Raw genomic sequence first — 22,184 nt, forward strand, 5'->3', positions numbered from 1 at the left:
TTGGAACCACCAGCAGAAACAATTCAAAAGCCAAATCCAGAAGTTCAACCACAGCCAGAGTTAACAATGAAATCAGTTCCAAATCCAACTCAATCCAGCAGGAATTATGAAACAATGCAACCTACTTTTGGTTTTGTAAAAAGGATAACAGAAGATACTCATACTCCAATGGACAAAAGTTCCAATGTCAGTTTCAAGAAAACCACCACTGAACAACCAAATAATCCAATATATTCAGGAGAAAGATTTGATGACAAGCTTTTGCTTGAGCCTAAATCCAACCTATACTCAACATCTGAAGAAGAGAAAAGACATCAACTGGTGACATCAACAGCTGATTGGGACATGAAACCAACACAGAAGACCTCAACAGTTCATCAAAACCCTAAGAAAATCAAAGAGTTGGAATCTGCAGATGCTCCAACACCCACACCAAAACATTTGGAAGAAATAAAGGACGTTTCTGGTGATAATCCTCTACATGAAACAAAGTCCAAAGACGAATCAAAAACCAAACTGACTACAACCTCTGTTCAAACTACTGCATGGCCCACTAAAAGGCCTACACTTAGCAGAAACTTCTCTAAAATGAACCAGACTTCTAAACTTGATCAAGCACCAAAGCAAAATCCAAAATTTAAAAAACCAGGGACAGGCTTGAATATAAACCCAAATAAAAAACCCAAACCAGGACAACCATCACAAACTAATCCAAAACTTAAAGCTCCCAGACCTGGCCTAAAGCCTCTTCCAGGATTTACTGCTTTTTGGGACAAAATCAACAAAGCACAGTCCAACAGAACATCACAACAAAGGCCTCTATATCGATTCAGACCTTCAACCAGACCAACATTGGAACCGCCAGCGGAAACCAACAAAAGGGTAAACCCAGAAGTTCAACCAAAGCCAAATGAGGCAAACAAAACAACTCCAACTCATATTAGCTGGACCTCTTCTGATGCCTTGCAAAATACCAATACCAATATTATCTCAAGCACTATTTCAGGATCCACACCACCTAGTGGAGTACCTAAATTTGACTCCACCTCAAAAATAGCTGTCAGTGTGGAGAAAAGCACACTTGCAACCACAGTCCCTTACTCCAGTTCCAAAACTACCTTAACGATCAGCCCTGACTTCAGGTCAGTGACCACTGCCACCTCTGGCTTTGACCCCCAGACCTCTGCTGACAGCACACTAGAGTTGCGTGTGAAGATAAACCAGGTGGCGGCTTTTCCTTTTAACAGCCAGAGTCCAAACAGGAGGCCAGCAGACGAGCATCCAAGGCAGATCCCCAGAGGCACAGACAGAGACAAGACCTACAGACAACCAGATAGATTTCCGTTTCCAGGCAAGTGATCATTTTTACTTCATCTGTGCGATTGAACACTGCAATATCCTTTCACAAATCAAATCCTCCTTTTATTAACCACATCCTATAGCAAACTCACTGTAACATCTTTTTGTATGATCCCCTTAAAACTGAAAACTTTTTCTCACACCACAATTGATTGAAGAAAAATATGTTTACATGGGTTTTTGACTCAATTCTAGAAAAATAATATAAAATAATTGCATCAAAAAGATGTGGATTAACCTGACCACATGTTATTTTCTTTAGACACCCACACATAAATAATTACAGTCTGTGGTCTGAGAACATCTTTGCATAAGACACTGTGACTGTTATTTGTCAGAGAAGGAATCTGCATGTGTGTGAAATGTGTGGCGCTGTGTGATTATTATTAGAGATGTTGAAACCACATCAGTTCAGGGACCAGCAGCTCCAGTACATCCCTCTGTTGAGGAATTTAAATCAAACAGTGAAAACATCTGAGTGGAATAAATGAATTGGAACTATCAGATGTCAAACGACAACTTTTAATTTGGCAGTAGCAGGAAGAAAGGTTTATCACAAGCGAATTCATGTTCATTTTTATAAAATCTGTCATATATTACACAATAAAAGGTTTAAGTGTAAAACACATACGTTTTTAGTTATTTTTATTCAGGTGCATTCACTGTTTCCCTTTCAATAGCCTATTGTTGGGTTTGTTTGTTTCTTTTAACCGTAAAATCCACTAAATCCAATAATTGACAAAAAATTCATTTTCTTTTGAATTAATTTGTTTTTCAAACCATTTTCTGAAATCCACAAAAAATTCAATATAATTTATTTTAATGGGCTATAGGTTGCATCAATTATGATATGTTGGCTGATTAATTAAGTTTTTGGTCATGACAATGTCAGTTTAAGATGCAAAAACATTCATGGCTGTTTAATAAAAAAAGCACATTTCCCCTCTGTCCCAAGTTTGATGCACATATTTTTAACATTGTATATTGTAATGAATTAATTATTAACACTTTTTGCATTATTTTAATACACCAAGTTGTAATAAAAAAAAAGAATAACAATGACTGAATATTTTCACCATAAGATTTGGAAAATAAGCAAAACCTTTCCTGCCAAATGGAAGGAGCTGTTTTGAAATGACCTCTACTGCCCCTAGTGGAATCATAATTTACTACAGGGTAGAACATATTGGAGCAAGTTTAAAACAATGGGTTTTTAAGGAAAGTTTGGATCTTGGTAAAATCTAGGGGTCTCAGAACTGTGTGTATCAAATATGATATGAATGGTTATATAGGCTTAAAGTGCTGGAGTATTCTCTGAAAATCCATCCTCAAAAGTCGTGTTTTATATTGCTAGAATTCTGTGGCCTGTTGACCTCATCAATCATCTTTTATACACCCCATCTGCAAACTTATAGTTTAAACTGTGAGGAATTTAAAGCCAGGCCTTCACGGCGGACTTGATTTGAGTTTGTTTTGTCTTTCTTCAGCAAGGAGAGACTGCGCAGAACTCCTCATGTTAGGGAACAAACACAGTGGAATTTACCGTGTGTCCCCCAACCACCGCCACGCAAGCTTCAATGTTTTCTGTGACATGGAGCAGGAAGGTGGAGGATGGACTGTTCTGCAGCGTCGAATGGACGGGAGCGTGAGCTTCAACCGCACCTGGGCGGAGTACCGGTCCGGCTTTGGAGAGCTGAGTGGAGAGTTCTGGCTGGGCAACAATATGATCCATCTGCTGACCCATGACAGGGACATGGTGCTTCGGGTGGAGCTGGAGGACTTCAATGGTGTGAGGGAGCATGCGCAGTACGCGCACTTCAGCGTTGCTGGTGAGCAGCTGCAGTACAGACTGACGGTGGGCGGTTACACAGGCACCGCAGGTGATGCTCTGCTCTTCAGCAGAATGTACAACCACAACAATAAGGCCTTCACCACCCCGGATAAGGATAACGACCGCTACCCCTCCGGGAATTGTGGAGCCTACTATAGCTCCGGCTGGTGGTTTGATGCCTGTATGGCTGCAAACCTCAACGGGAGATATTATGCGGGACCTTATAAAGGATTGCGTGATGGGATTTTCTGGGGCACATGGCCCAACATATCCAGAGAGTATTACCCCACTAATGACAGGCATTCTTTTAAAAATGTTAGAATGATGATCAGACCTGTGGGTTTTCTGCCACCTTAAGTAGTAAAGAGGCTTTAAAAACTCAAACTGGTCTCAAATCAAATACTCATATTCATCTGAATTAACAGTTCCAAATTGTTTATCATTTTAGCACAATACTGTCATCTTGTGGTGATGCATTTTTCAGAACAGTTTTGTTTATCAAGATGTGAATGGTTGAAATGGCTTTGTATTTTTGACAGTTCTATTAGAATAAAATAAGCTATATTTTAAAAGATACAATTATGGCAACGTTCTCTCAATTGTTAAATAAAAAAATCTAGGTCTGAACATGATCATTGAACTTTGTCGGTGATGTTTTGTAAAAAAGTTTTCCAAGAAAACTACAAGTACTCAACGTGAGTGGCTGTTTATTCTTGTTAAAGCATAAAATAGCTACACACACCAAATAATAGTGGTTTTAAAACTGTTTTAAAATTTCAAGAGATACCAATCAGTAAATGGTGTATAGACTAAAGTAGAAACCACAAATATAAATAACTTGCATGTAGACTAAATTTTTTTTTACTTTATTGTACAAAATGTGAGTACATGACAAAACACAGTTTTACAAAGTAAACTTCAGATTTGCCAGGGGAGCATACGTATTACATGCATTTTACATAAAAACATTCAGGTTTCTACAACTTTCATACAAACATACAACTTTCCGATGAAGGCTTCTGGAGATTTTACTGAGATACATTTCAATTTGTTTGATTAACACAGGTAAAAAAAATAGAAGATGAAAAAAAAATGCGTTTATGAATATAAAATTGGCCAAATATAATATTGAGATTAATTATGAGTTTTCTTATTTGAGTCTAAGTTTTAATCATGAGAGCCAAAAATTATATATTCAAGTTTCAGAGTGAAGTTGGGGTGAATATGATTTATGATAAATTGTAAACACTTTTCCCCCAAAAAATTCTAATTTCAGTACAATTCCAAAAAATATGGTTAATTTTTTATGGTTGTATTTTGCAAAAGGTACAGTTAAGATCACTTGTTTTAATGTATCTTAGCATGAATTGATTGGTGGGGTAAATTTGGTGAATTATGTTAAAAGAAACTTCTTTCATTTTATTATTTAGCATAAAAGTTTGGGTCACATTCCAGTTTTTCCTCCAAATACTAACAGGAACAAAACGTCTCCAGTAGGTTTTAGTACAGAAATGACATCCCTTTGAAACAAGGCTCTTGTTTTTTTGTTTTTGTGGGTATAGGAGTAAAGCACATTTTTCCTATGCATCCATAGAGAGCATTTCTTCATTCGTAGCAGTTGTTTTAAACATTTGGCATATTTCTTTGGAAACGGCATCAAACAAACTGAAATTATACTCAATTTCCATTCAGTTGTCGGGCTGCAACAACGTAATCTCACTGTGATTCTTTGATTGGACAAAGCTAAAAAGAGGGCGGATCTAGATTTTATGCAAGAATGCACATCCGGTTTTCAAGTTCAAATGTTTACCCTTCAACATAAGAGCACTAAAAATAAAACAGATTTATTTTAAGGATAAAAAGGAATGTATGTATGCTAATCGACTATCCAACGTAATTTGAAAGGTTGAAAAAATTGGCATGTTTGAGAATTTATAGTTTATTAATTTCAAATAATGTATTTAAAATAATTGATTAATTTAAAATTATGTATTTAAATTGTTTAATTAATTTAAAAATAAGCCATTTTTTGTTCATATATTTTTTAAATCAATAAATATGCCTCCCTGAGGCTTTCTTAATTTTGAAATACAGTGGTATGAGAGCTGCTACAGTTTAAAGTATATAAAAGATAAACTGTTCAAGCTGACCGATTTTTTTACCTACTATTTTAGATGGAACCTGAAACAATCAGAATCAGAATTACTTTATTGATCCCACACGTGGGAAATGTGTTTGTTACCATAGCAACTGACAGCAGAGGGGAAAAAAGACTAAGAATAATATAAAAAACAAGAACAAAGAAAATGTAGCATAAATGCAAACAACAAGGTGGTAGAAGAATCTACAAATATATGAACTACTTATGAATAGCAGAATCATAGAAAATTACTTACTCAAGGCTCACTTTGGACAGTTTATCTTTTAACAAAATACAAAATACTGCTAAACAAAACAATACCATAAAAAAGTATTCTTAAAAAAATATTGAAGCACGATTCAATTCCAGATACACAAAGAGCACCAATTTTCATTTTAGACTTTTAGTCACAATTAAAAAAATACAAAAGATTGTAGTCTAACACAGTCAAGATCATTTCATGAAGGAAAATTACACAGCATTCAGCTTCTTTGCTCCACCCTTATGAACAGACTTCCAGAACGCCTTAAACACTCAGTTAATAAAATCCAGGACAAAGACCCACCTGTTCTCTGCTACATTAAAAAAATGTATTCAAAAAGCTACATCCTTCTCTTACTGTTACTTTAAACTTACTTTAAATGTATGTATTTTAAACTTATTTAAAAAAAAGAAAATTATCTTAAAGATAACTCAGTTGATATTTCTTTGAGTGTTTCTTTAAATGCTTTATGTAAAAAAAAACAATGAATTGTCTTGCTTCACCTTTAAGATTTTTACAAAAATAGGCAATACCAACAAACAACAGCTTACACGACTGTTTTTTGTATTAACTTCTGTATTATGAATTCTTCTTTCTCTTTCGGCTTTTCCCATCAGGGGTCGCCACAGCGAATCATCGTTTTCCACCTCACTCTATCATGGGCATCTTCTACCCTAACATTAGCCAACTTCATGTCCCCTGTTAAGACATCCATAAATCTCCTCTTTGGCCATCCTCTTGCCCTCCTGCCAGGCAGCTCCATCTCCAACATCCTTCTACCAATATATCCACTATCCCTCCTCTGAACATGTCCAAACCCTCTCAGTCTGGCTTCTCTGACTTTGTCGCTAACACAGGCAACATGAGCCGTCCCTCTGATGTACTCGTTCCTTATCCTGTCTAACCTGGTCACTCCTAAGGAGAACCTCAACATCTTCATCTCCGCTACCTCCATCTCAGCCTCTTGTCTCTGTCTCACTGCTACCGTCTCTAACCCGCAGAGCTGGTCTCACCACTGTCTTGTACACCTTTCCTTTGAGTCTTGCTGACACTCTTCTGTCACACAATACTCCTGACACTTTCCTCCAACCGCTCCAACCTGCCTGCACTCGCCTCTTCACCTCCTTTCCACACTCCCCATCACACTGAACTGTTGACCCCAAGTACTTAAACTCCTGCACTTTCTTCACTTCTGTATTATGAATAACTTCTTGAATTAATATTTGAACAGGAAATTCACACTTTTATTATGAAAAGCTTCACCGGAATTAGTTACGGTTGCTTGATGGGGTCAGAATTGTGGCTGCAATGTTGAATAAGGAGGTTTCAGGACATGAGTTTGTGTTAAATCAGAAGCTGGGTCAGAGTTAGTTCTATCAGCAGTTTAAGGAAAGCTGGTTAGCAGACAAAATGTTTTGGACATTAGTTGCTAGTCGAGGATCCGGCGGAGGTGTCCTCCTCCGGTCCCTTTGCCCCGGGGTTGTCACAGCTTCCCGGTGTACGCAGCCGCAGTCACGGTCATTCTCCGGCACCGTCCCCACCACCCAAAGCGAGGCGAAGCCGTGTCCGGTGCGGCGGAGGTCTATCTCCGTCAGCCCGTTCGTCAACGTGCGGACCCATCTTGACTGCAGCATCTCCATCCGTCCTCTCGACACTCACGCCTTCCCCGGGGCTGACCGAGCCTTTATCACCGTCCACGGCCCGGACTCCGAGCAGCAGGAGGTGGGCTTGGACCACCTGCACGTCCACTGTGACGGGGAGGGCAAAGAGTTAGTGATCACCTCAGAGAAGATCAACACCAAAGCGATAGTTGAGATGGACGCACCGATCAAAAGCAGTGAGTGCGAAGCATCTGTGCAAAGCAGTTTTCCATTTTCTGTCCAACAATTCTTTGTTTTTTGTCAGATCTCTTCATCACAGCTCGAGGACAGGGCAACGTGCAAATCAAACAGATGGAGTGTGATATCTGCAGAGTGGAAACAGAAAAGGGCCACTGTTTGTTGCACTCTATTAGGGTGAGTGTTGAAAGTATTCAACCTCAGCAAAAAACAAAATAAATAAAAATAAAATAAAGCTGAATTCAGATAGATCAGGGGTCTGAGACATTTAACACACAAAAAAACCCCAGCAAGAGACGCAAATTTCAGACAAATTGCCTTTATTTATGTTTTTGTGGCCATCAAGCCATTTTTTTAAAATAAAATGTAGCTTAATTGCAAAAATTGAATCATTACCATATCATATTTTTCTTTATAGAACTTTAAAAAAAAACTTTTGACAGCAGAACATTCATGCTCCTCTCAAAATGAAATACACCAAGTGTCCAAAAGACCCTCCTGCTGCGACAGATTTACCTGAATAAAAGAGGAAGAAAATCAAGTCAAATATGCCATTTTCTATCATTTTGACTTTTGGAAAATTCATCATTTGGCTCGTTTTATAATTGAATATAAACATGAAAACACTGTAAAATCCTTTTGTCAATGCATTTCTGTTCTTTTGGAACTTCACCTCTGAACAGACACTGTTGTGCAGCAGATGATAAAAAATGTGCTTTAAGTTTTTTCTAATAGTCAAGAGTTCTGACTGTAGATTAACCCTCATGATGTCCCCATTATGAAAGAGCCACATGTGGCTCAAGAGCCTTGGGTTGCAGAGTCATGTCTTAGATGATCGTGAAGTCATGGTCCAGCCATGCAGACGTCTTTCATTAACATTTGGGAAAGAGCGGGAGCTCAATGATTTCTGTACAAGTCTAGTTTATTATTCAGCAGTCAGTTGTCAGTGGTAATATAACACAGTGGAAGTCATAAGAAATTCAAGCATGGATTAGTAGACTATGTAGAGGGAGGTCAGCAGATGTGGCATTGTTCACAAAGGTCAACACCTAAAGGCTTTCAAACTTTATTTGATCTCCAGATTAGACCAAGAACAAAGCAGAGAGTTTATGGTACTTAATCTGTCCACATTGTGCCAAATGCAATATCGGTGGAGGATGTATCATGGTGTTGTTTTTTTTATCTGGAGCTGGGCTTGGCCTTTTAAAAACTCTGAATGTTTCAGCATTAAGGTTCTATCCCTATAGCATTTTTGAATCAATTAAATTTGATTCCCAAGTTTACAATTCGATCAAATATAGAATTTATTAGTCACATTTATGTCTTAAACCAGTTTTGCTTGGCCACAAAAAAACCCTGATTCTTTATAATTGATTTAAACTGGAAAAAAGTCAAAATGTTATCAATAAAAAGTGGAATTCCTAAATAATGGAAAGAAATAAAAAGGGGGATTGTTTCAAAAGAAACACAATTAATGACATACTTTGACATTTTGCCCAATTCCAGACACCCAATGTTTTTGGGACCTCTCCTAAATAATCTATATTCATTAGGATTAAATTGAATGAAGACTTTAAGTCCGGCCTTCTCATCCAAGATCAGATTCTGATCTCACAAAGTTGCTTCCAGAAGAACAGTGGAACACTCATAAATACAAACCCATGGAAATTCTGCCTAGAAGAATTGAAGCTGTTATAGCTCCAAAGGTTGTCTCCATGGATTTGCTAATCATATTAAATGTGTCTTTTTCTTTAAGTTAGGTCTCTGTAAATGTTAGAAATACTGGATCACCAATTAGTGCTGCCTATTTCTAAACATCTGTGATATTCACATTAGAAAACTTTTAAAAGCGTATAAAAACTGGTCGGCAGCTCACATCGATGCACCATTTTCTTTATCCTTGTTTCATTTGTCGTCTTTTGTTTTTTTCTTCCATTTCAGGGTCATGAGGTGAAAGTTCAGTCCCACGGAGGAAACGTTACAGGCACAAACACAATCCATGGAAACGTGGACATCAGAACAGAAGGCGGTGGTGTAAGTAAAGCGGCTTTGAGGTGATGCTCTCAACGGTCACTAGGGGGCGCCAGCAGCCTGCAGCATCAATGCTCTCTGACAGAATAGATTCATGTTAAAAACCAAGTTAAAACAAGTACATTGGAATTTTCTTTTAGCAGCTCCAATGTCAGGTCAGGGAATTACAGAAAAACAACAGCTAGCAAATTAGATAACAAAATTCAACAATCTGTTTTTTTGTAGGAGGTGAACATCAAGAAACTCCAGGGCACAAAGATGAATGTTTGCACAGAGTCTGGGTCTCTAAAGGTGAAAGCCATCTATTCTGAGTCCAGCTGCATGTCTTCCTCATCTGGGAAGATTGAATTTGGGCACGCACACGGTAAACAAACGCACACGGTAAACAAACGGCTGCATCACTTTCTCCTATGCATCCTCATACTGCAATGTAGAATTGGTGATTCACCCAAATGGCAGAAAAAAAGGAAGCAGGAATGCCCAAGTGTTCATTATATAATTCAAAACGACGACTAAACAAGGAGAAAGAATAACAGAATAGTCAACAATCTTGGCAAACTGGATTTAAATAAACACACAAAAATGAAACATGCTAATCTCATATCCTTTTTTCCCTATCCATGTTAACCGATAATAACAGACTTTTCTTTTTTTTTGTGGCATTTTTTTCATAGAAATTATAACAGCAAAGGAATTAACACAAATCAAAATTAAATTTTATAATTAAAAAGCGCAGTGAAAACCACTGATCAAGCCGGCGAGGCCTGGAACAAAGAATCCCACAGGGAAACACTGCTGCTAAAATCATAATAAAAAACAAAGTGAAATACAACAAAAGGTATATACGTACATAAAATACAAAATAAAAATCATATACATTAAATACATTGTAATAAAAATAATAAAAACAATTAATAAGCAGGTAAGATCATCTAAAGGTGAAATTAAAATAGTGGTTCTCTTGAGCCTACTATTGTCTACACTGAGATGCTCTGGCAACCGTTCCAGAAGTGAGGATCGTAACAAAGCCTCGCCGTAAGTTTTGGTCCCCCCGCCGCAGGGTCTGTGATGGCACAGCCTTTTAAAGTAAATCACTGAGATAAGAAAGCCCCAAAACCATTAAAACAGTCATAAATCATTGAAAGAATCTTAAAATCAATCCTGAAATGCACAGCGAGCAAATGCAACAGTTAATAAACCAGTGCAATGTCTTCCCGCCCCCTGGTCCTCGTCAGAACTTGTGCTGCTTGGTTCTGTGACAATTGTAGGCCAACAATGAAGAAACATTATGAAGTTTCAGCATACCTTTGAATAATATAGTTTCTCAAAGGTATTCTTCAACTGAAGGTTTACTTCTGCTTCACATGCCTTTTTGAACTCACAAGGTTGCTTCTGGAAGAATAATTTCTGTAATATAATTTGCACTATTTTGCAGAAATTAGCCAAGCTTCAGAGTTTGTACACAAACGTAAATCAGCTTCCATTTATGTCACCACCAGAACATATCCTGAAAACATTTAAAATAAATGCCTTTTAGAGTCAAAATCTCATCTCTAAGAACACATTATTTCCTGCACAACTACAAGATTTCCACATCATTGATGTAAAATATGGATAAAAAGGCCTGCAGGGGGCAGCATGGTGTTTCTAAAAACCAAAACAACTTAATTAAAGGTATCAAAAGATAAAAAAACATATTTTGCAAACATACTGTACTAAAAACTATACAGATGTTTATCATTTGCATTTATGCCTCATGACAGTTAGAAATTTGGATTTGATCGTGCAACCTTGTTGTTCAGTGTCATGCTCAAAGGCACCAAGAAGAAAACTTACAAAGTGCATTTGAATTGTAATTTTGCTTCAGCTGATCTTCAAAAGGAGATTTTTTTTTTTCTTCTTTAAGCTCAGTTTTGTGCACAGCTGCTTTACATTAGTTTGCTTGGTAAAGCTGGCCTGCAGGGGGAAAAAAACCCCTAAAAACCTCTGGGCTCACATCCAAACAGGCTTGATTTAAGTGAAATGTGGTCCCAATTGATCACAAATGTCCCAAATATTTTTGCCTTGAGATAGGTATGAAAACAAATGAGCTTTAAGATCAGAAAACATCCCTTTGGCATAATAGCAACGTCATTCTGTAGGAACTTTTATGGATTGTTAATTAGGATGACCATGTCGTCATGGAAACACTGAAGCAACTTAATGATGACTGTCTGTCACACAAGGCTTTTAGTGTCTACCAGAATCCTTACCTGAAAATATTGATGCTATTATTTTGACTGAGGGCTTTTATTTTCCTGAAAGGTAAGACCACGGTGACGAACGTCTCTGGAGACACAGTCGTCGGTAAGCTGACTATCGTCTGCTTCACCCCAGAATCTACAAAGGACGATAAAGTAGAAACTGAGCCCTTTTGCTTCAACAGATGGATCAAATGGTTTCCTGAAGGTTTCCTCTAACACCGGAGGCATTGATGTTTACGTGGGAGATGGTTGTTCTGCTGAGCTCCACAGTCAGGAAGGTAACTTTGGATCAAACATTAACTCTGATGTTCTGCTTCACACTCAAACGTTTTCCTGGTTTTTCCTCCGGTGAAGGCGCGGTGACTGTACGTGTGCCCTCCACAATAAGAGTCGGGGTGGAGCTTCGTGGAACATCAGTGGACGTCCAAGACGAGGCTGTTGTGCATGGAGTAAAAAACACCACCGATGACTTCACCACACTCCGCGGTAAGCTAGTAGTATTAATTTAATCACTTTATAAAGGAAAAAGCAGATACAAATTAGACAACATAAACACTTCCTTTCCTGTATTTTTACATCAGGTTACATAAACGAAGAGCCTCCAGCTGAGCAATGGATCAAGGCTCGAGCAGACAAAGGCTCCGTCACACTGAAGACGCAAAGCTGGTTTGAGTCTCTGAAATTAGGGAGCTGAGAGACACAACAGACATTTTACTGCAGCCCCAATGACTGAGCAGGATCTACCAATCATTGGACTTCATGTCCATGCATCTATTGAATGTCACTTTGTACAGGTATTTAATAGGAAGCATTTCTTCTCCAAAGTTCTAAGCTGTGTGAACTTATGAAACAAACTATTTTTTCTTGTCTTTAAAGTTCAGTTTTAATTTGAAATTGCTTTTTTGCATCTTTGCTCTACCATGTACATAAAGTGTCAAAACTGATGAAAAATATAAAAAAGCAGCGAACTGTGCAGAACACAAGCCACCGGTATAAACTTTCACATCACCTAAGTGCAACATTTCTATTTAGTTGGTGCAATGACAATACAGCATATATTAAAGGCCCACTCTAATGAAAATTGTGTTTTCTGTTCTTTTCATGTGTTCTTGTGATATTTTTCTCATGATGGAGGACATGTATAAAGATAATTAAGCCCGAAATTGCATTTTTGAGCATTTCTTTATTCCGATCTTTGTGGGGGGGGGCGAAATAAAAAAAGGCATTTGAAAAGGATCGTATAGGTGACATAGAAAAGACGCTGGGTGGGTTACAGGCTTCCTGCTCAGGGCTCTGAGCAAAGAGAAGAAAAGGGGGGGGGCGGGATTGCACAGCTCCAATTGTCCTGCCCACAAATCAGATTTGAATTTCTGATGAACTGCAGCTTTTTGTGTTTAAAAATGGCATCAATTTAATTAAAAGATCATTAATCTTATTATAAACTATTTTATTTAGACACAAAAATTAAAAAGTAAACACTTAAAAGTATGTTTTTGATTGAAAATTATCATTTGCAAACTGTTACACTTTGGAAAGTCACATGGAGATCCAAAGGAGATTCATAACACTCCAAATAATAACCTAAAGACCCACTTCGATCATCTTTTGATCTATTTTAAAAGCGTTCTCAGTGGACTTTTAGTTTTTATTATGCTGTCTTTAGCCAAAATAAAAAAATCTGTGTCGTTGTCCTTCTTGGACATCATTTCTGCAAAATGGCAGGAGTTCATAAGAAATTCACCTCTTTTGTTGAGGGTAGGACCATTGGTGAGGAGTAAGCCCGCCCCCACTTCCCATTATCCATTTCTTTTCACGACGACTTGAATAAAGAAATACTCAGAAATGCAATTTTGAGCATAATTTTCTTTAAATGGGTCCTCCATCATCAGAAAAATGCCACAAGATCATGTTTAAAATACCAAAAACCTGACAGACTTTGAAAATAAAATTAGCCCAACGTGTATATGTTAGTTTCGGAGTGTTGAGATGAGACTGGTCCAAAGACGGAGAAAACATGCCAACTCAGAGAAGTCCCAGCTGGAACTTAAAAAAAGCTACTCTGTTCTTCATGCCACTGGACGCTGGACCGCCATATTTGTCCCTTTAGATTGTCCAAGAGAACAAGTATGCTTTTCATGACACTTTTTTGAGTGAGATGAAAGAAACTTTTTTTCAGGATAGCCTACATAGGGTGAAATTAATGGCCGTCAGTATTACGTAAACAAAACTGAGTAAGATGGTCGTCTTGGACCAAGTTTAAAAAGCTTTCAACATAAAGCCTATGGTCTTAATTTAGAAAATATTTCCCCTCCTTCAAACAAATCATCTTTATTGCAGCGGAGCTTCAGGCTTTGTTCTCTGAAGCAAAAAACAATTCTTGCTCCATCACAGCTTGATATTTCAGATCAGGCTTTGCTGACTTTTAAGAATCATATAATTGAAAAACACATTTATTTTGCAGCGTGGCCATGTATGTCATAAGTCCACTGTAAACTAACAAATATATTAAAAATGTATTTAAAATCATCTAAAAAAGACATGGAAACTCTGTTTCCACTATAAAATCTGTGGAAAAGATAAAATGATAAAGTAGATTGATCAAAACAGAACATCGTGAGAGTGATGAGTGTTATTTTCCAGTGCTCCGCTAAGGAGTTTACATATGATGTGTGGGCTGGAGGCAACCATATAAACCCTTCCCACCCCTTTGGCCACAGCTGTCTTTTACCCTTCCAAACCCTAAGATGTTGCTTCATTCGCCTCTGAGCCGTGAGTAAAAACACTCTGCAGCACCGAGCCAGAAAACAAGAGCTGACACGTGAGAGGAGAGCTGATCTGTTTGTCCTCGGTGGGCTCAGGAGGAGAGAAGACACATTTTGCTCAAAGGAACAGAGGACGAAACAACTGAATTGAGAGCACCTGGACGGTTGGTGGATGAAATCAGGACAATTATTTGAGGTACAGAAGGTCTCAGACTGCGGCTCTGATGAAAGCTGAGCTGCAGAAGGCTGACACTTCTTTTAAAAATGTTATTTAATGAAATCATGCAAATTTATTTCAGTTCTGTTTGTGTTTTTGTTTTGCTACTGTTGAGTACAGGCTGTACTCTAGGAGGAACATGAGATGGGTTGAGTCTTTAAAAGCAATAATAGGGAAAAAATGTAAAAAGAAATCTTTTGAATAGCTGCTCTGAAACTCAGCACTTGGGATTCTTCTCCAGAATTCTGACCCTGTTGCTGATGACTCTCATGACAAAAACACTACAGGCTGGAGCTTGCACTTAGATAAAAGGGAGTTTGACTCAGGTTTATGGCACAAATATATTTCATGTAAGTGTAAACCCTTATTTAAAGCTGGTAAAGTGTTAGTACTTTTTGAAAAGTTGGTCTTGCTTTTGTTCAAGAGTCTAGAAAAGGTTGAACAACCCAGCCTTCAGCAGTAATCTGAACCTCATGTTGCAGAGCAGGTTTACACATTTTTGGCAAAGTACGTATTACATTACATATATTTCAACATCTATTTTTAACAAAATAGCCCCAGGTTAAGGCGTTGATTGAACATTTGTTAATGTGCAAAAAAGATGCTTTTGAAGATATTAAGCTTTTATTTATACACCCTTGGCTGGGGTGTTTGTGTTCAGGCTCCCAGAGTTATGGCCATGCTTTTACTAGTGTTTGTTTTTGAGTATTTTGTTATGAGGGGCTCATTTAAGTGTTTCATTGCATGAGTGGGGATTGATGTTTTTGCATTCTTGTTTGTTTTTATGTACAGCACCTTGAGCTGCCTTCTTTTAATGAAAGGTGCTTTAGAAATCAAATGAATTTCAATTTATTTTCAGTGTTTTCTCCTCTTCTATTACAGTGGCAGAAGGCTATTGCATCCTGTCACATGTGCTGCCTCCAACTTCTTCACTCAGGATAAACAGCAGCTGAGCTTTGTTGACAACATCTCTGTTGCTGTTGCCTTCTGTTTCTGTTCATAAACTCCTGATTTGGCAAAAGCATCTGTCGCTGATCAGAGGACGTCTGCACTGTTCAGGATGCGCCTCACCCACTTTTTCGTGTTCACCTCTTTATTCTTCCTCCTGCTCCCATCAATCCAGATGAAAAGGGCAGGAAAAGGCAAAGGTCTTAAAAGAGCGAGGCACAAGCTCACGCAAGACAGGTGGGGATTTATTTTAACGCATATTTATGTTTCAGATGTTGCTGTGACTTCAATGACAAACTGGAGTTTTTCTGTGTTTAAAGAGGCAGGGTTCGAGGTGCACGGCGCTACAGCAGATCAGGGCTTTCTGGGCTCGTGTCACCCAGCTGTTCAGAACTGAAAGAATCCGGAATGATTTTTATGGATTGTCAAGAACGACAACTCACTTTCATCCCCCCTGCAAACTCCTGGTTCAGGAAGCCCAGGCATCTCCTGTTAGCTCTGAATCAGATCAAAATCCTCCAGGATGGAGCTTTTCTTGGATATGACAGTTTAATCAGTTTGGACCTACAGCAAAATCAAATCTTCCAAGTGGAGGAAGGGGCTTTTCAGGGTTTGACACGGCTTAAAACCCTTCTGTTGCAGCACAACCGTCTGACAACTCTCAGCGACGAGGCTTTAATCTCCATGCCCAATCTTCGAGATCTCCGTTTAAATGGTAATCCCTGGAAATGTCTCTGTCCATTGGAAAGTCTCATCCGTACTCTTCAAGTCCCAAGTAACCGTAATCTAGGAAACAATGCCAGGTAAGTACTTCCATTAGCCTAACATGCTATTGTTGAGACCTCTGAATAATTATTGCCTCTAAACATGTCTCCTTGAAGGTGTGCAGAACCCACCTGGCTAAAAAACAGAAAGCTGAAGACAGTCGATCCTGAGCTGCTTTGCAAAGATGTGGAGGCCATCAGTCACCGAACCGGCAACAACACAAGTACTTTCGAACCCATTCCTTTACGGGGCAAAGCGGACACTGCCTCAGTTTGCCACACTTACCTGTTCCCCCACATGAGGATGGACTGCAGCAAAAGAGGCAAGTTCAACAACGGCTTTCTTTGGCCAAAACAAGTTTGATTACCCTGCCCTGAGCCCCCAAGCCGTCATTCCTGCCACAGTTTGTGACTGTGACTGTCAGAGCATGGGTGATTCATTATTTCTACTGCATGACTTGAATTACTGAAATTCCATTTATCAGAGCGTTTTATGTTGAGACATCCACTTTCATGAGCCAGGCCACATCTGGCTTGGCATATGTTTCGATTTACAGACATTGAGCCAGCTCAACTTTAACCATGACTTTGGACTATTTTGAGTTTTAACCAGCAGCTTCTTTCCATTAAGGTCTGACTGAGGTGCCCTCAGGTATTCCTGACGATGTCGTACAGGTGGACTTATCCCACAATTCAATCCGTCGACTCCGACTGAAAGACTTCCAGGGTGCAAGTGGCCTCAGAATCCTGAACCTCAGCAGTAACAGCATGGAGCACATTGATCCCGGTGGGTGTTATGGGTTTCAATCCAATTGACTGCTTTCAGTGTAAAAAAAGAAAATGGAGAAGAAGAAAAAAATCATATTTTTTCATAATTATTAACGAATGCACTTAATTGTGTCCCAACAATGATTGTGAGAGGCATTGATAAGAGGACTCTCTCATCAGGCTTAAAGGAAGTCAGCCCACACAGCCATATTCCAGTTCAATTACTGGACAGGGTATCTGGTGTAAACAGCAGCACAAATGTCTGCATGTAATGCCCACCTAGTGTTTTCCTGCTTTTTCTTTCCTAGGTTCCTTGTTTGGGCTCTTGCACCTTCAAGAACTTGATTTGTCAGACAACAATTTGCATTTCCTTCAGTACGGGGTCCTTGAAGACCTCTACTTCCTATCACGGCTTAAACTGGGAGGAAACCCCTGGGTGTGCAACTACAGGTGAGTTCATTTCCTTTGATGCTTAAAACTTTTTTTTAACTGTTATTAAAAGCTCCTCCCCCTCCCCCCCCCAGCATCCATTACATGGTGTACTGGCTGCGTCTGCACCCTGCAGTGAAGCACTCGGGCCTGTGGTGTCACTCCCCTTCTGAGTTTGCTGGAGAAAGAGTGGAGGAATATGTGCATTCCTACAACAGAGAGTGCCCGAAGGACAGGCAGCCCAGCAGAACTGACCCGGACATGCTGGACTCTGTGAACTGGGGCACACCAATGGAGCTGCAGGGAGAGGTGGAGGAGGAGGAGCTGGAGCCCAGCAACTTGAGAGCGCCACAGAAATACGAAGTTTTCAGACTGAGATGATTCAACACACCCAAATGTACAGACCTAATAACTGTTTACCAAAAAAAAACAGCTGATAAATTTCATGATTGATGGTTTTAAGCATTCTGCTGTAGTGCACAGTGAATGAGATTGCAATTTTTTCATAATTACCGCAACCACACAGTTTCATCAGCTACGTCGCTTTTCTTTGCAGAGATCTGATCTAAAAGTTATGAACTTTGCAGTGTTGTGTGCAACAGTCTGAAAAACACACATTTACCCACAAACAACAAAAGTTTCCAGAAACAGGCTGCTCCATGGTCACCTCTGCTCACCTTTGAAACGTCTCAAGGAGGGTTGATGTGAACAAGGCTAAACAGTCATGCTGTGGCGTCGAGATAGTAGGGATGGTTTGCAGAGACAGCATGAGAGACAAAAACATCTGTCTGTGATATTTAGATGTTGATGACATCTTTAAATGACTCCCTACATTTACAGTTTCCACTTGTGGTCTTATAATAGAGCAACAAGGTCAACACTAACTTTTTGGAGCTTTGATGCAGTTTTAAAAACCATGAACCTAGCCACATTACTGTAAACCAAGCAGGTTTGGCAGTATGGAAAAACTGAAACATAACACATGATTGCTGCAGAAGAGCAATCTGTGAGGCAGCACTGAGAGTTCCTGTTTGAAAACATGAACAATCAGTGTCAGATTCAGTTAAGCAATAGACGAAAAATGAAAAGCACTTGTTGCATGCTCCCATAAGACGTTTTGTACTCTTTTTTTTTTAAACGCCTTACATCTATAATGTGCATTTTGCGGTCATTGTTTGTTAATATCTGGTTAAAGATAATTAAATAAACTACCAGGAAAAATGAATATATCTTGCCAGCCTGCAGTCACATTTGTTTTATCCAGAACAAAGATTAAATGAGTTTGAGCTGCTTTCAATATTATTTCAGTTCCTATAAGTTTGGATTGAAGGGAAATTTAGAGACGTCGAACAGGGACAAAATGAATCACAGACTGTCAAGAAAGTACGGTATTTGATTTAAAACCCAATATTAGTCACAACAAGCAAGTCTTCGAAAATCTATTCAATGTCTTTGTTCCTTCTGGTCCATATCTGTCTAACACGTGAATAAAAATGACTTATTATGCTCTATAATCTGCTTTTTGTAACTATTAAAGATGGGTTGTGTCATTCTTTTGTGGCATATCCAGTCTCCACATGAAAGCTGAGAGAAGTTCCTGTTTCCTCAACATTTACTTGAAAAACGGTAAAAGTAGAACATCATTTTACAAACCAAAAAGTAACCGTTAGTTTTGTTGATGCATTTAAGGACACAACGCTGCACAAAGGCAGCAGGAAGTTTGAAAGCAGCTGCAGTTAATTGGACAGATTGTCAGAGCTGCAGCTGCAGTTTTAATCAATAGTGTGCTGCTGTCAGCGTTTCAGGTGAATTCTGCTTGAACTTGCACTCATGGCTCTTCAGTTACGGTATAAAACTAGATTTATTAAATTATCATGTTGGTTTGCTTTTTTTTGTTGTTGTTTTTTCATTTTTCTTTTCATTTTTTCAGGGTTTCATGGCTTTTTATGCTGATGTGTGTTTGTTTTCTTCCACAAGACGGTAAGGGTTTCAGTCAGTGTTGACTGCATGTGTTCAAAAACTTGTTTAGCTTACTTTGTTTTTACTCATACAGGTTACAGACATGTGCATGGATACTACCTGTTTGGGGGGCCACTAACTTCCAACCAGTTTAACCCTGGAAAGTTTCTGGAGGCTAACTTTGAGAACAATTTAGAATATTTGAGACAACTATATAAAAACGGAAATAATGCCAGGCCTACTCGGAGTCTCATCGAAGGGGTGCAGCAAGGTCATCCAGGCTCTGTACATAAGAGGGATAAGCCTTTGGTTTCCCAAAAGGAGAGGGGTGGTGCTTGGAGATCACGTGGAGCCAGTTGTCAAGATGAATGTCCCTCCTTTGACCCAGTTCACTCCACCAAAAACCTCATGTCCACCAGAGAAAACCAAGAATTTACCCCGACCCCACTAAAACAAGAAGCAGCTGTGAGACCTTATTCCAATGGTAAAGAAAATAGCGGCCTTTCAAGAGGCAACAGAGAGACTTTACGTTTCTCCAACAAACAATTTGTCCAATCAAACTACAAGCAACCAGGGCGCACTCTGCTTACTTTGGATTCATCCCCAGGAAAAGATTTCTTAAGTGGTCGCAGGATTGCTCCGAACTCTCCCAAGAGCCTTTCTCAAGGTTTCAACCACTTTTCACGGAAGAAAGTCCCCGTGCTTCCCCTCAACGGTAATGGGAATGTCCTAAAGTCAAAGTACAGGTCGAACAGAAAATATTTATCAAAACGGTACAAAACACCATCAGCTAGCTTTGACAAAGGCCTCCAAAGAGGAATCCAAACTGGCCTTCCCCCTCAAAAGCCACAATTTCTGAGCGCGTATGTACCAAGAAGTCAGCCCAACGTCAAACACTTGAAGAAACCAACCCCGTTGCTTCAGTCCTTCCAATCGAACGGCAGCAGAAGAGCAAAGGGCATACACCATCCTCCCATGCTCAATCAAGGAGTGTCTAGTGGTTTTGTTGTGATTTCCAACAACCGTTTCCCACAAAGCACAAGAGGCCACATAACTGTTCAGTATAAACCTCCGACGCTTCTGGATAATCCTCATTTGGTGATGAAGGTGCCAAACTCTCGCCACTCCTCTACTACAGAGTGCAAGTACCTGAATTTTCATAAAGTTGATGCTATGACCCCTCAGAAGGATGACATCAACTTGGACCTCCATAACCAAAACCTGGTCCCTGACCTTCAGGAGTCCAATATAAGTGTTACCAAACCAAGAGAAACCAATTTAAAGCAGAAAGTAATGCCTTCTAATCAATCAGAAAATCAACTGAAATCCTTTTCCGCTCAGGACCGATTTCTTCTCATAAATGGAGGGTATGAGGACGCATTGAAGGCTGGTCTTTTAAAGCCTCTCAGCCAACCTGACTTTCCAATTCTCTCAAGCTTGTTGAATGAAGACCCAGCGAAGCTGGAGCCATGGCCCTCACTTTTGGTGCCTGCACCCAAAGATTCCAACTGTGTCGTTTGGAAAGAATCACAAAGATCCCCTTCCCAGAAGTCCCAAAGGTTGTCACAGCAATCTGAAAACGCATATCTTGCCTCCAAAAACCGCTCTGCTAGAGCTACCACCTCTGTGTCAAAGATCTGCTTCACACCAAATCTGTGGGTTCAAGGCAAAGTTGCTAAATTAGCCACAAGGCGACGTGCATGACGGCCTAAAATCTACAAGGAAAAAAAGAAATTTACTAAGAAGATCCAGCTGCTAAATTGAGATTAACGGGTAAGGAACCACGTCATTTAGGTGGTTGTGATTATCAACTTGAACTTTTTAAAATGCTTTTGTCTTGACAGACCTGTTTCCAGCTGCAATTCAAGCTGCGCTATCCTCTCAATCATAGTAAAAACCTGAACTATTCTAGTTTTGCTTGTCATGCTTTTCACAAGAATTTCTTCATGTGAATTAAAATATTTTAACTGCAAATTCCATAAACTTCTTTTATTGAAAATTTAAAACAGTGGTTTTAAGAGTTGCCTGCAAAAAAAGAACACCCTGGAATAAAGAGCTTTTCAGGAATAGACCTATTACTGAGTCAAAAGTAGTTTGGATTCAAATTCGGGTACAATTGTCTGTTACTCTATAATGGTGTTTTCTTAACTTGTTAAGCTTCTTTTGCACTAATGTCTGTGGCACATATAATAGAAGCCTGGCTATAATATATTTGAATACTCTATATCTAGTTTAAAAAAAATAGTATTTAAGAATATTAGTTTAAAGCTATGACAGGTTGTTTATTTTACCACAAAAATTGTATAGCTCTTTAAAGCTTTTGGAGATGGTATGCTCCAGTCTTGGGGGTGGATAACAAACCTGAAAACTTGAGGCTAAAATTCACTGTGCTCCCCCAACTTCTTTTTTTTTTTTTGCCATGTAGAAAAATGAGGCTATATATGCAATGCGGTAATTTAAAGTTTTGTAAAATGTAAACTTGCCTTTAAAAAAAAAAAAAAAACAACAAAAAGCAAATACAATGTTTAACCTCTTAAGCCTGGTGTCAACATACTTGGACATCACATTTTGGGTTATGTCATCCCAACAGTTAATTCAATATCTTTTCCTTTTCATTTCAACAAAAACTCTGC

The 22,184-nt window shown here is 39.0% G+C and overlaps 4 protein-coding genes across 5 annotated transcripts; all 4 read left to right on the forward strand.

The window, feature by feature from the left end:
• The first annotated feature begins 2,810 nt into the window (after window positions 1-2,810).
• LOC101171742 (fibroleukin) lies at window positions 2,811-3,592 on the forward strand. Its single transcript, XM_023955379.2, has one exon. It carries the CDS (start codon window positions 2,873-2,875, stop codon window positions 3,545-3,547), a length of 675 nt encoding a protein of 224 aa, XP_023811147.2. The 5' UTR covers window positions 2,811-2,872; the 3' UTR covers window positions 3,548-3,592.
• Window positions 3,593-6,855: 3,263 nt separating this feature from the next.
• On the forward strand, window positions 6,856-12,785 carry fam185a (family with sequence similarity 185 member A). Its single transcript, XM_004069701.4, has 8 exons — window positions 6,856-7,429; window positions 7,498-7,607; window positions 9,372-9,464; window positions 9,687-9,825; window positions 11,766-11,807; window positions 11,887-11,982; window positions 12,059-12,190; window positions 12,286-12,785. Exons 1-8 carry the CDS (start codon window positions 7,003-7,005, stop codon window positions 12,396-12,398), a joined length of 1,152 nt encoding a protein of 383 aa, XP_004069749.1. The 5' UTR covers window positions 6,856-7,002; the 3' UTR covers window positions 12,399-12,785.
• Window positions 12,786-14,419: 1,634 nt separating this feature from the next.
• On the forward strand, window positions 14,420-19,175 carry LOC101171989 (leucine-rich repeat-containing protein 17). The gene is made up of 7 exons (XM_004070071.5): window positions 14,420-14,662; window positions 15,566-15,868; window positions 15,952-16,434; window positions 16,513-16,718; window positions 17,027-17,182; window positions 17,472-17,613; window positions 17,688-19,175. The coding sequence occupies exons 2-7, from the start codon at window positions 15,744-15,746 to the stop codon at window positions 17,971-17,973; spliced, it is 1,398 nt and encodes a 465-aa protein (XP_004070119.1). The 5' UTR covers window positions 14,420-14,662; window positions 15,566-15,743; the 3' UTR covers window positions 17,974-19,175.
• Window positions 19,176-19,290: 115 nt separating this feature from the next.
• On the forward strand, window positions 19,291-21,525 carry LOC101172240 (uncharacterized). Of its 2 annotated transcripts, XR_013656437.1 has the most exons (4): window positions 19,291-19,439; window positions 19,523-19,572; window positions 19,646-21,324; window positions 21,396-21,525. XR_013656437.1 is itself a non-coding variant. In XM_078948872.1 (3 exons), the coding sequence occupies exons 1-3, from the start codon at window positions 19,423-19,425 to the stop codon at window positions 21,253-21,255; spliced, it is 1,677 nt and encodes a 558-aa protein (XP_078804998.1). In that variant the 5' UTR covers window positions 19,291-19,422; the 3' UTR covers window positions 21,256-21,525. The 2 variants fall into 2 exon arrangements, 1 of the variants encoding a protein (XP_078804998.1); XM_078948872.1 differs by having other exon boundaries at window positions 19,646-21,525.
• The last annotated feature ends 659 nt before the right edge of the window (window positions 21,526-22,184 follow it).

The sequence above is a fragment of the Oryzias latipes genome, chromosome 6 (genome assembly GCF_053564925.1).
Source record: "Oryzias latipes strain Hd-rR chromosome 6, Olatipes_Hd-rR_3.1".
NCBI classification, from domain to species: Eukaryota; Metazoa; Chordata; class Actinopteri; order Beloniformes; family Adrianichthyidae; genus Oryzias; species Oryzias latipes.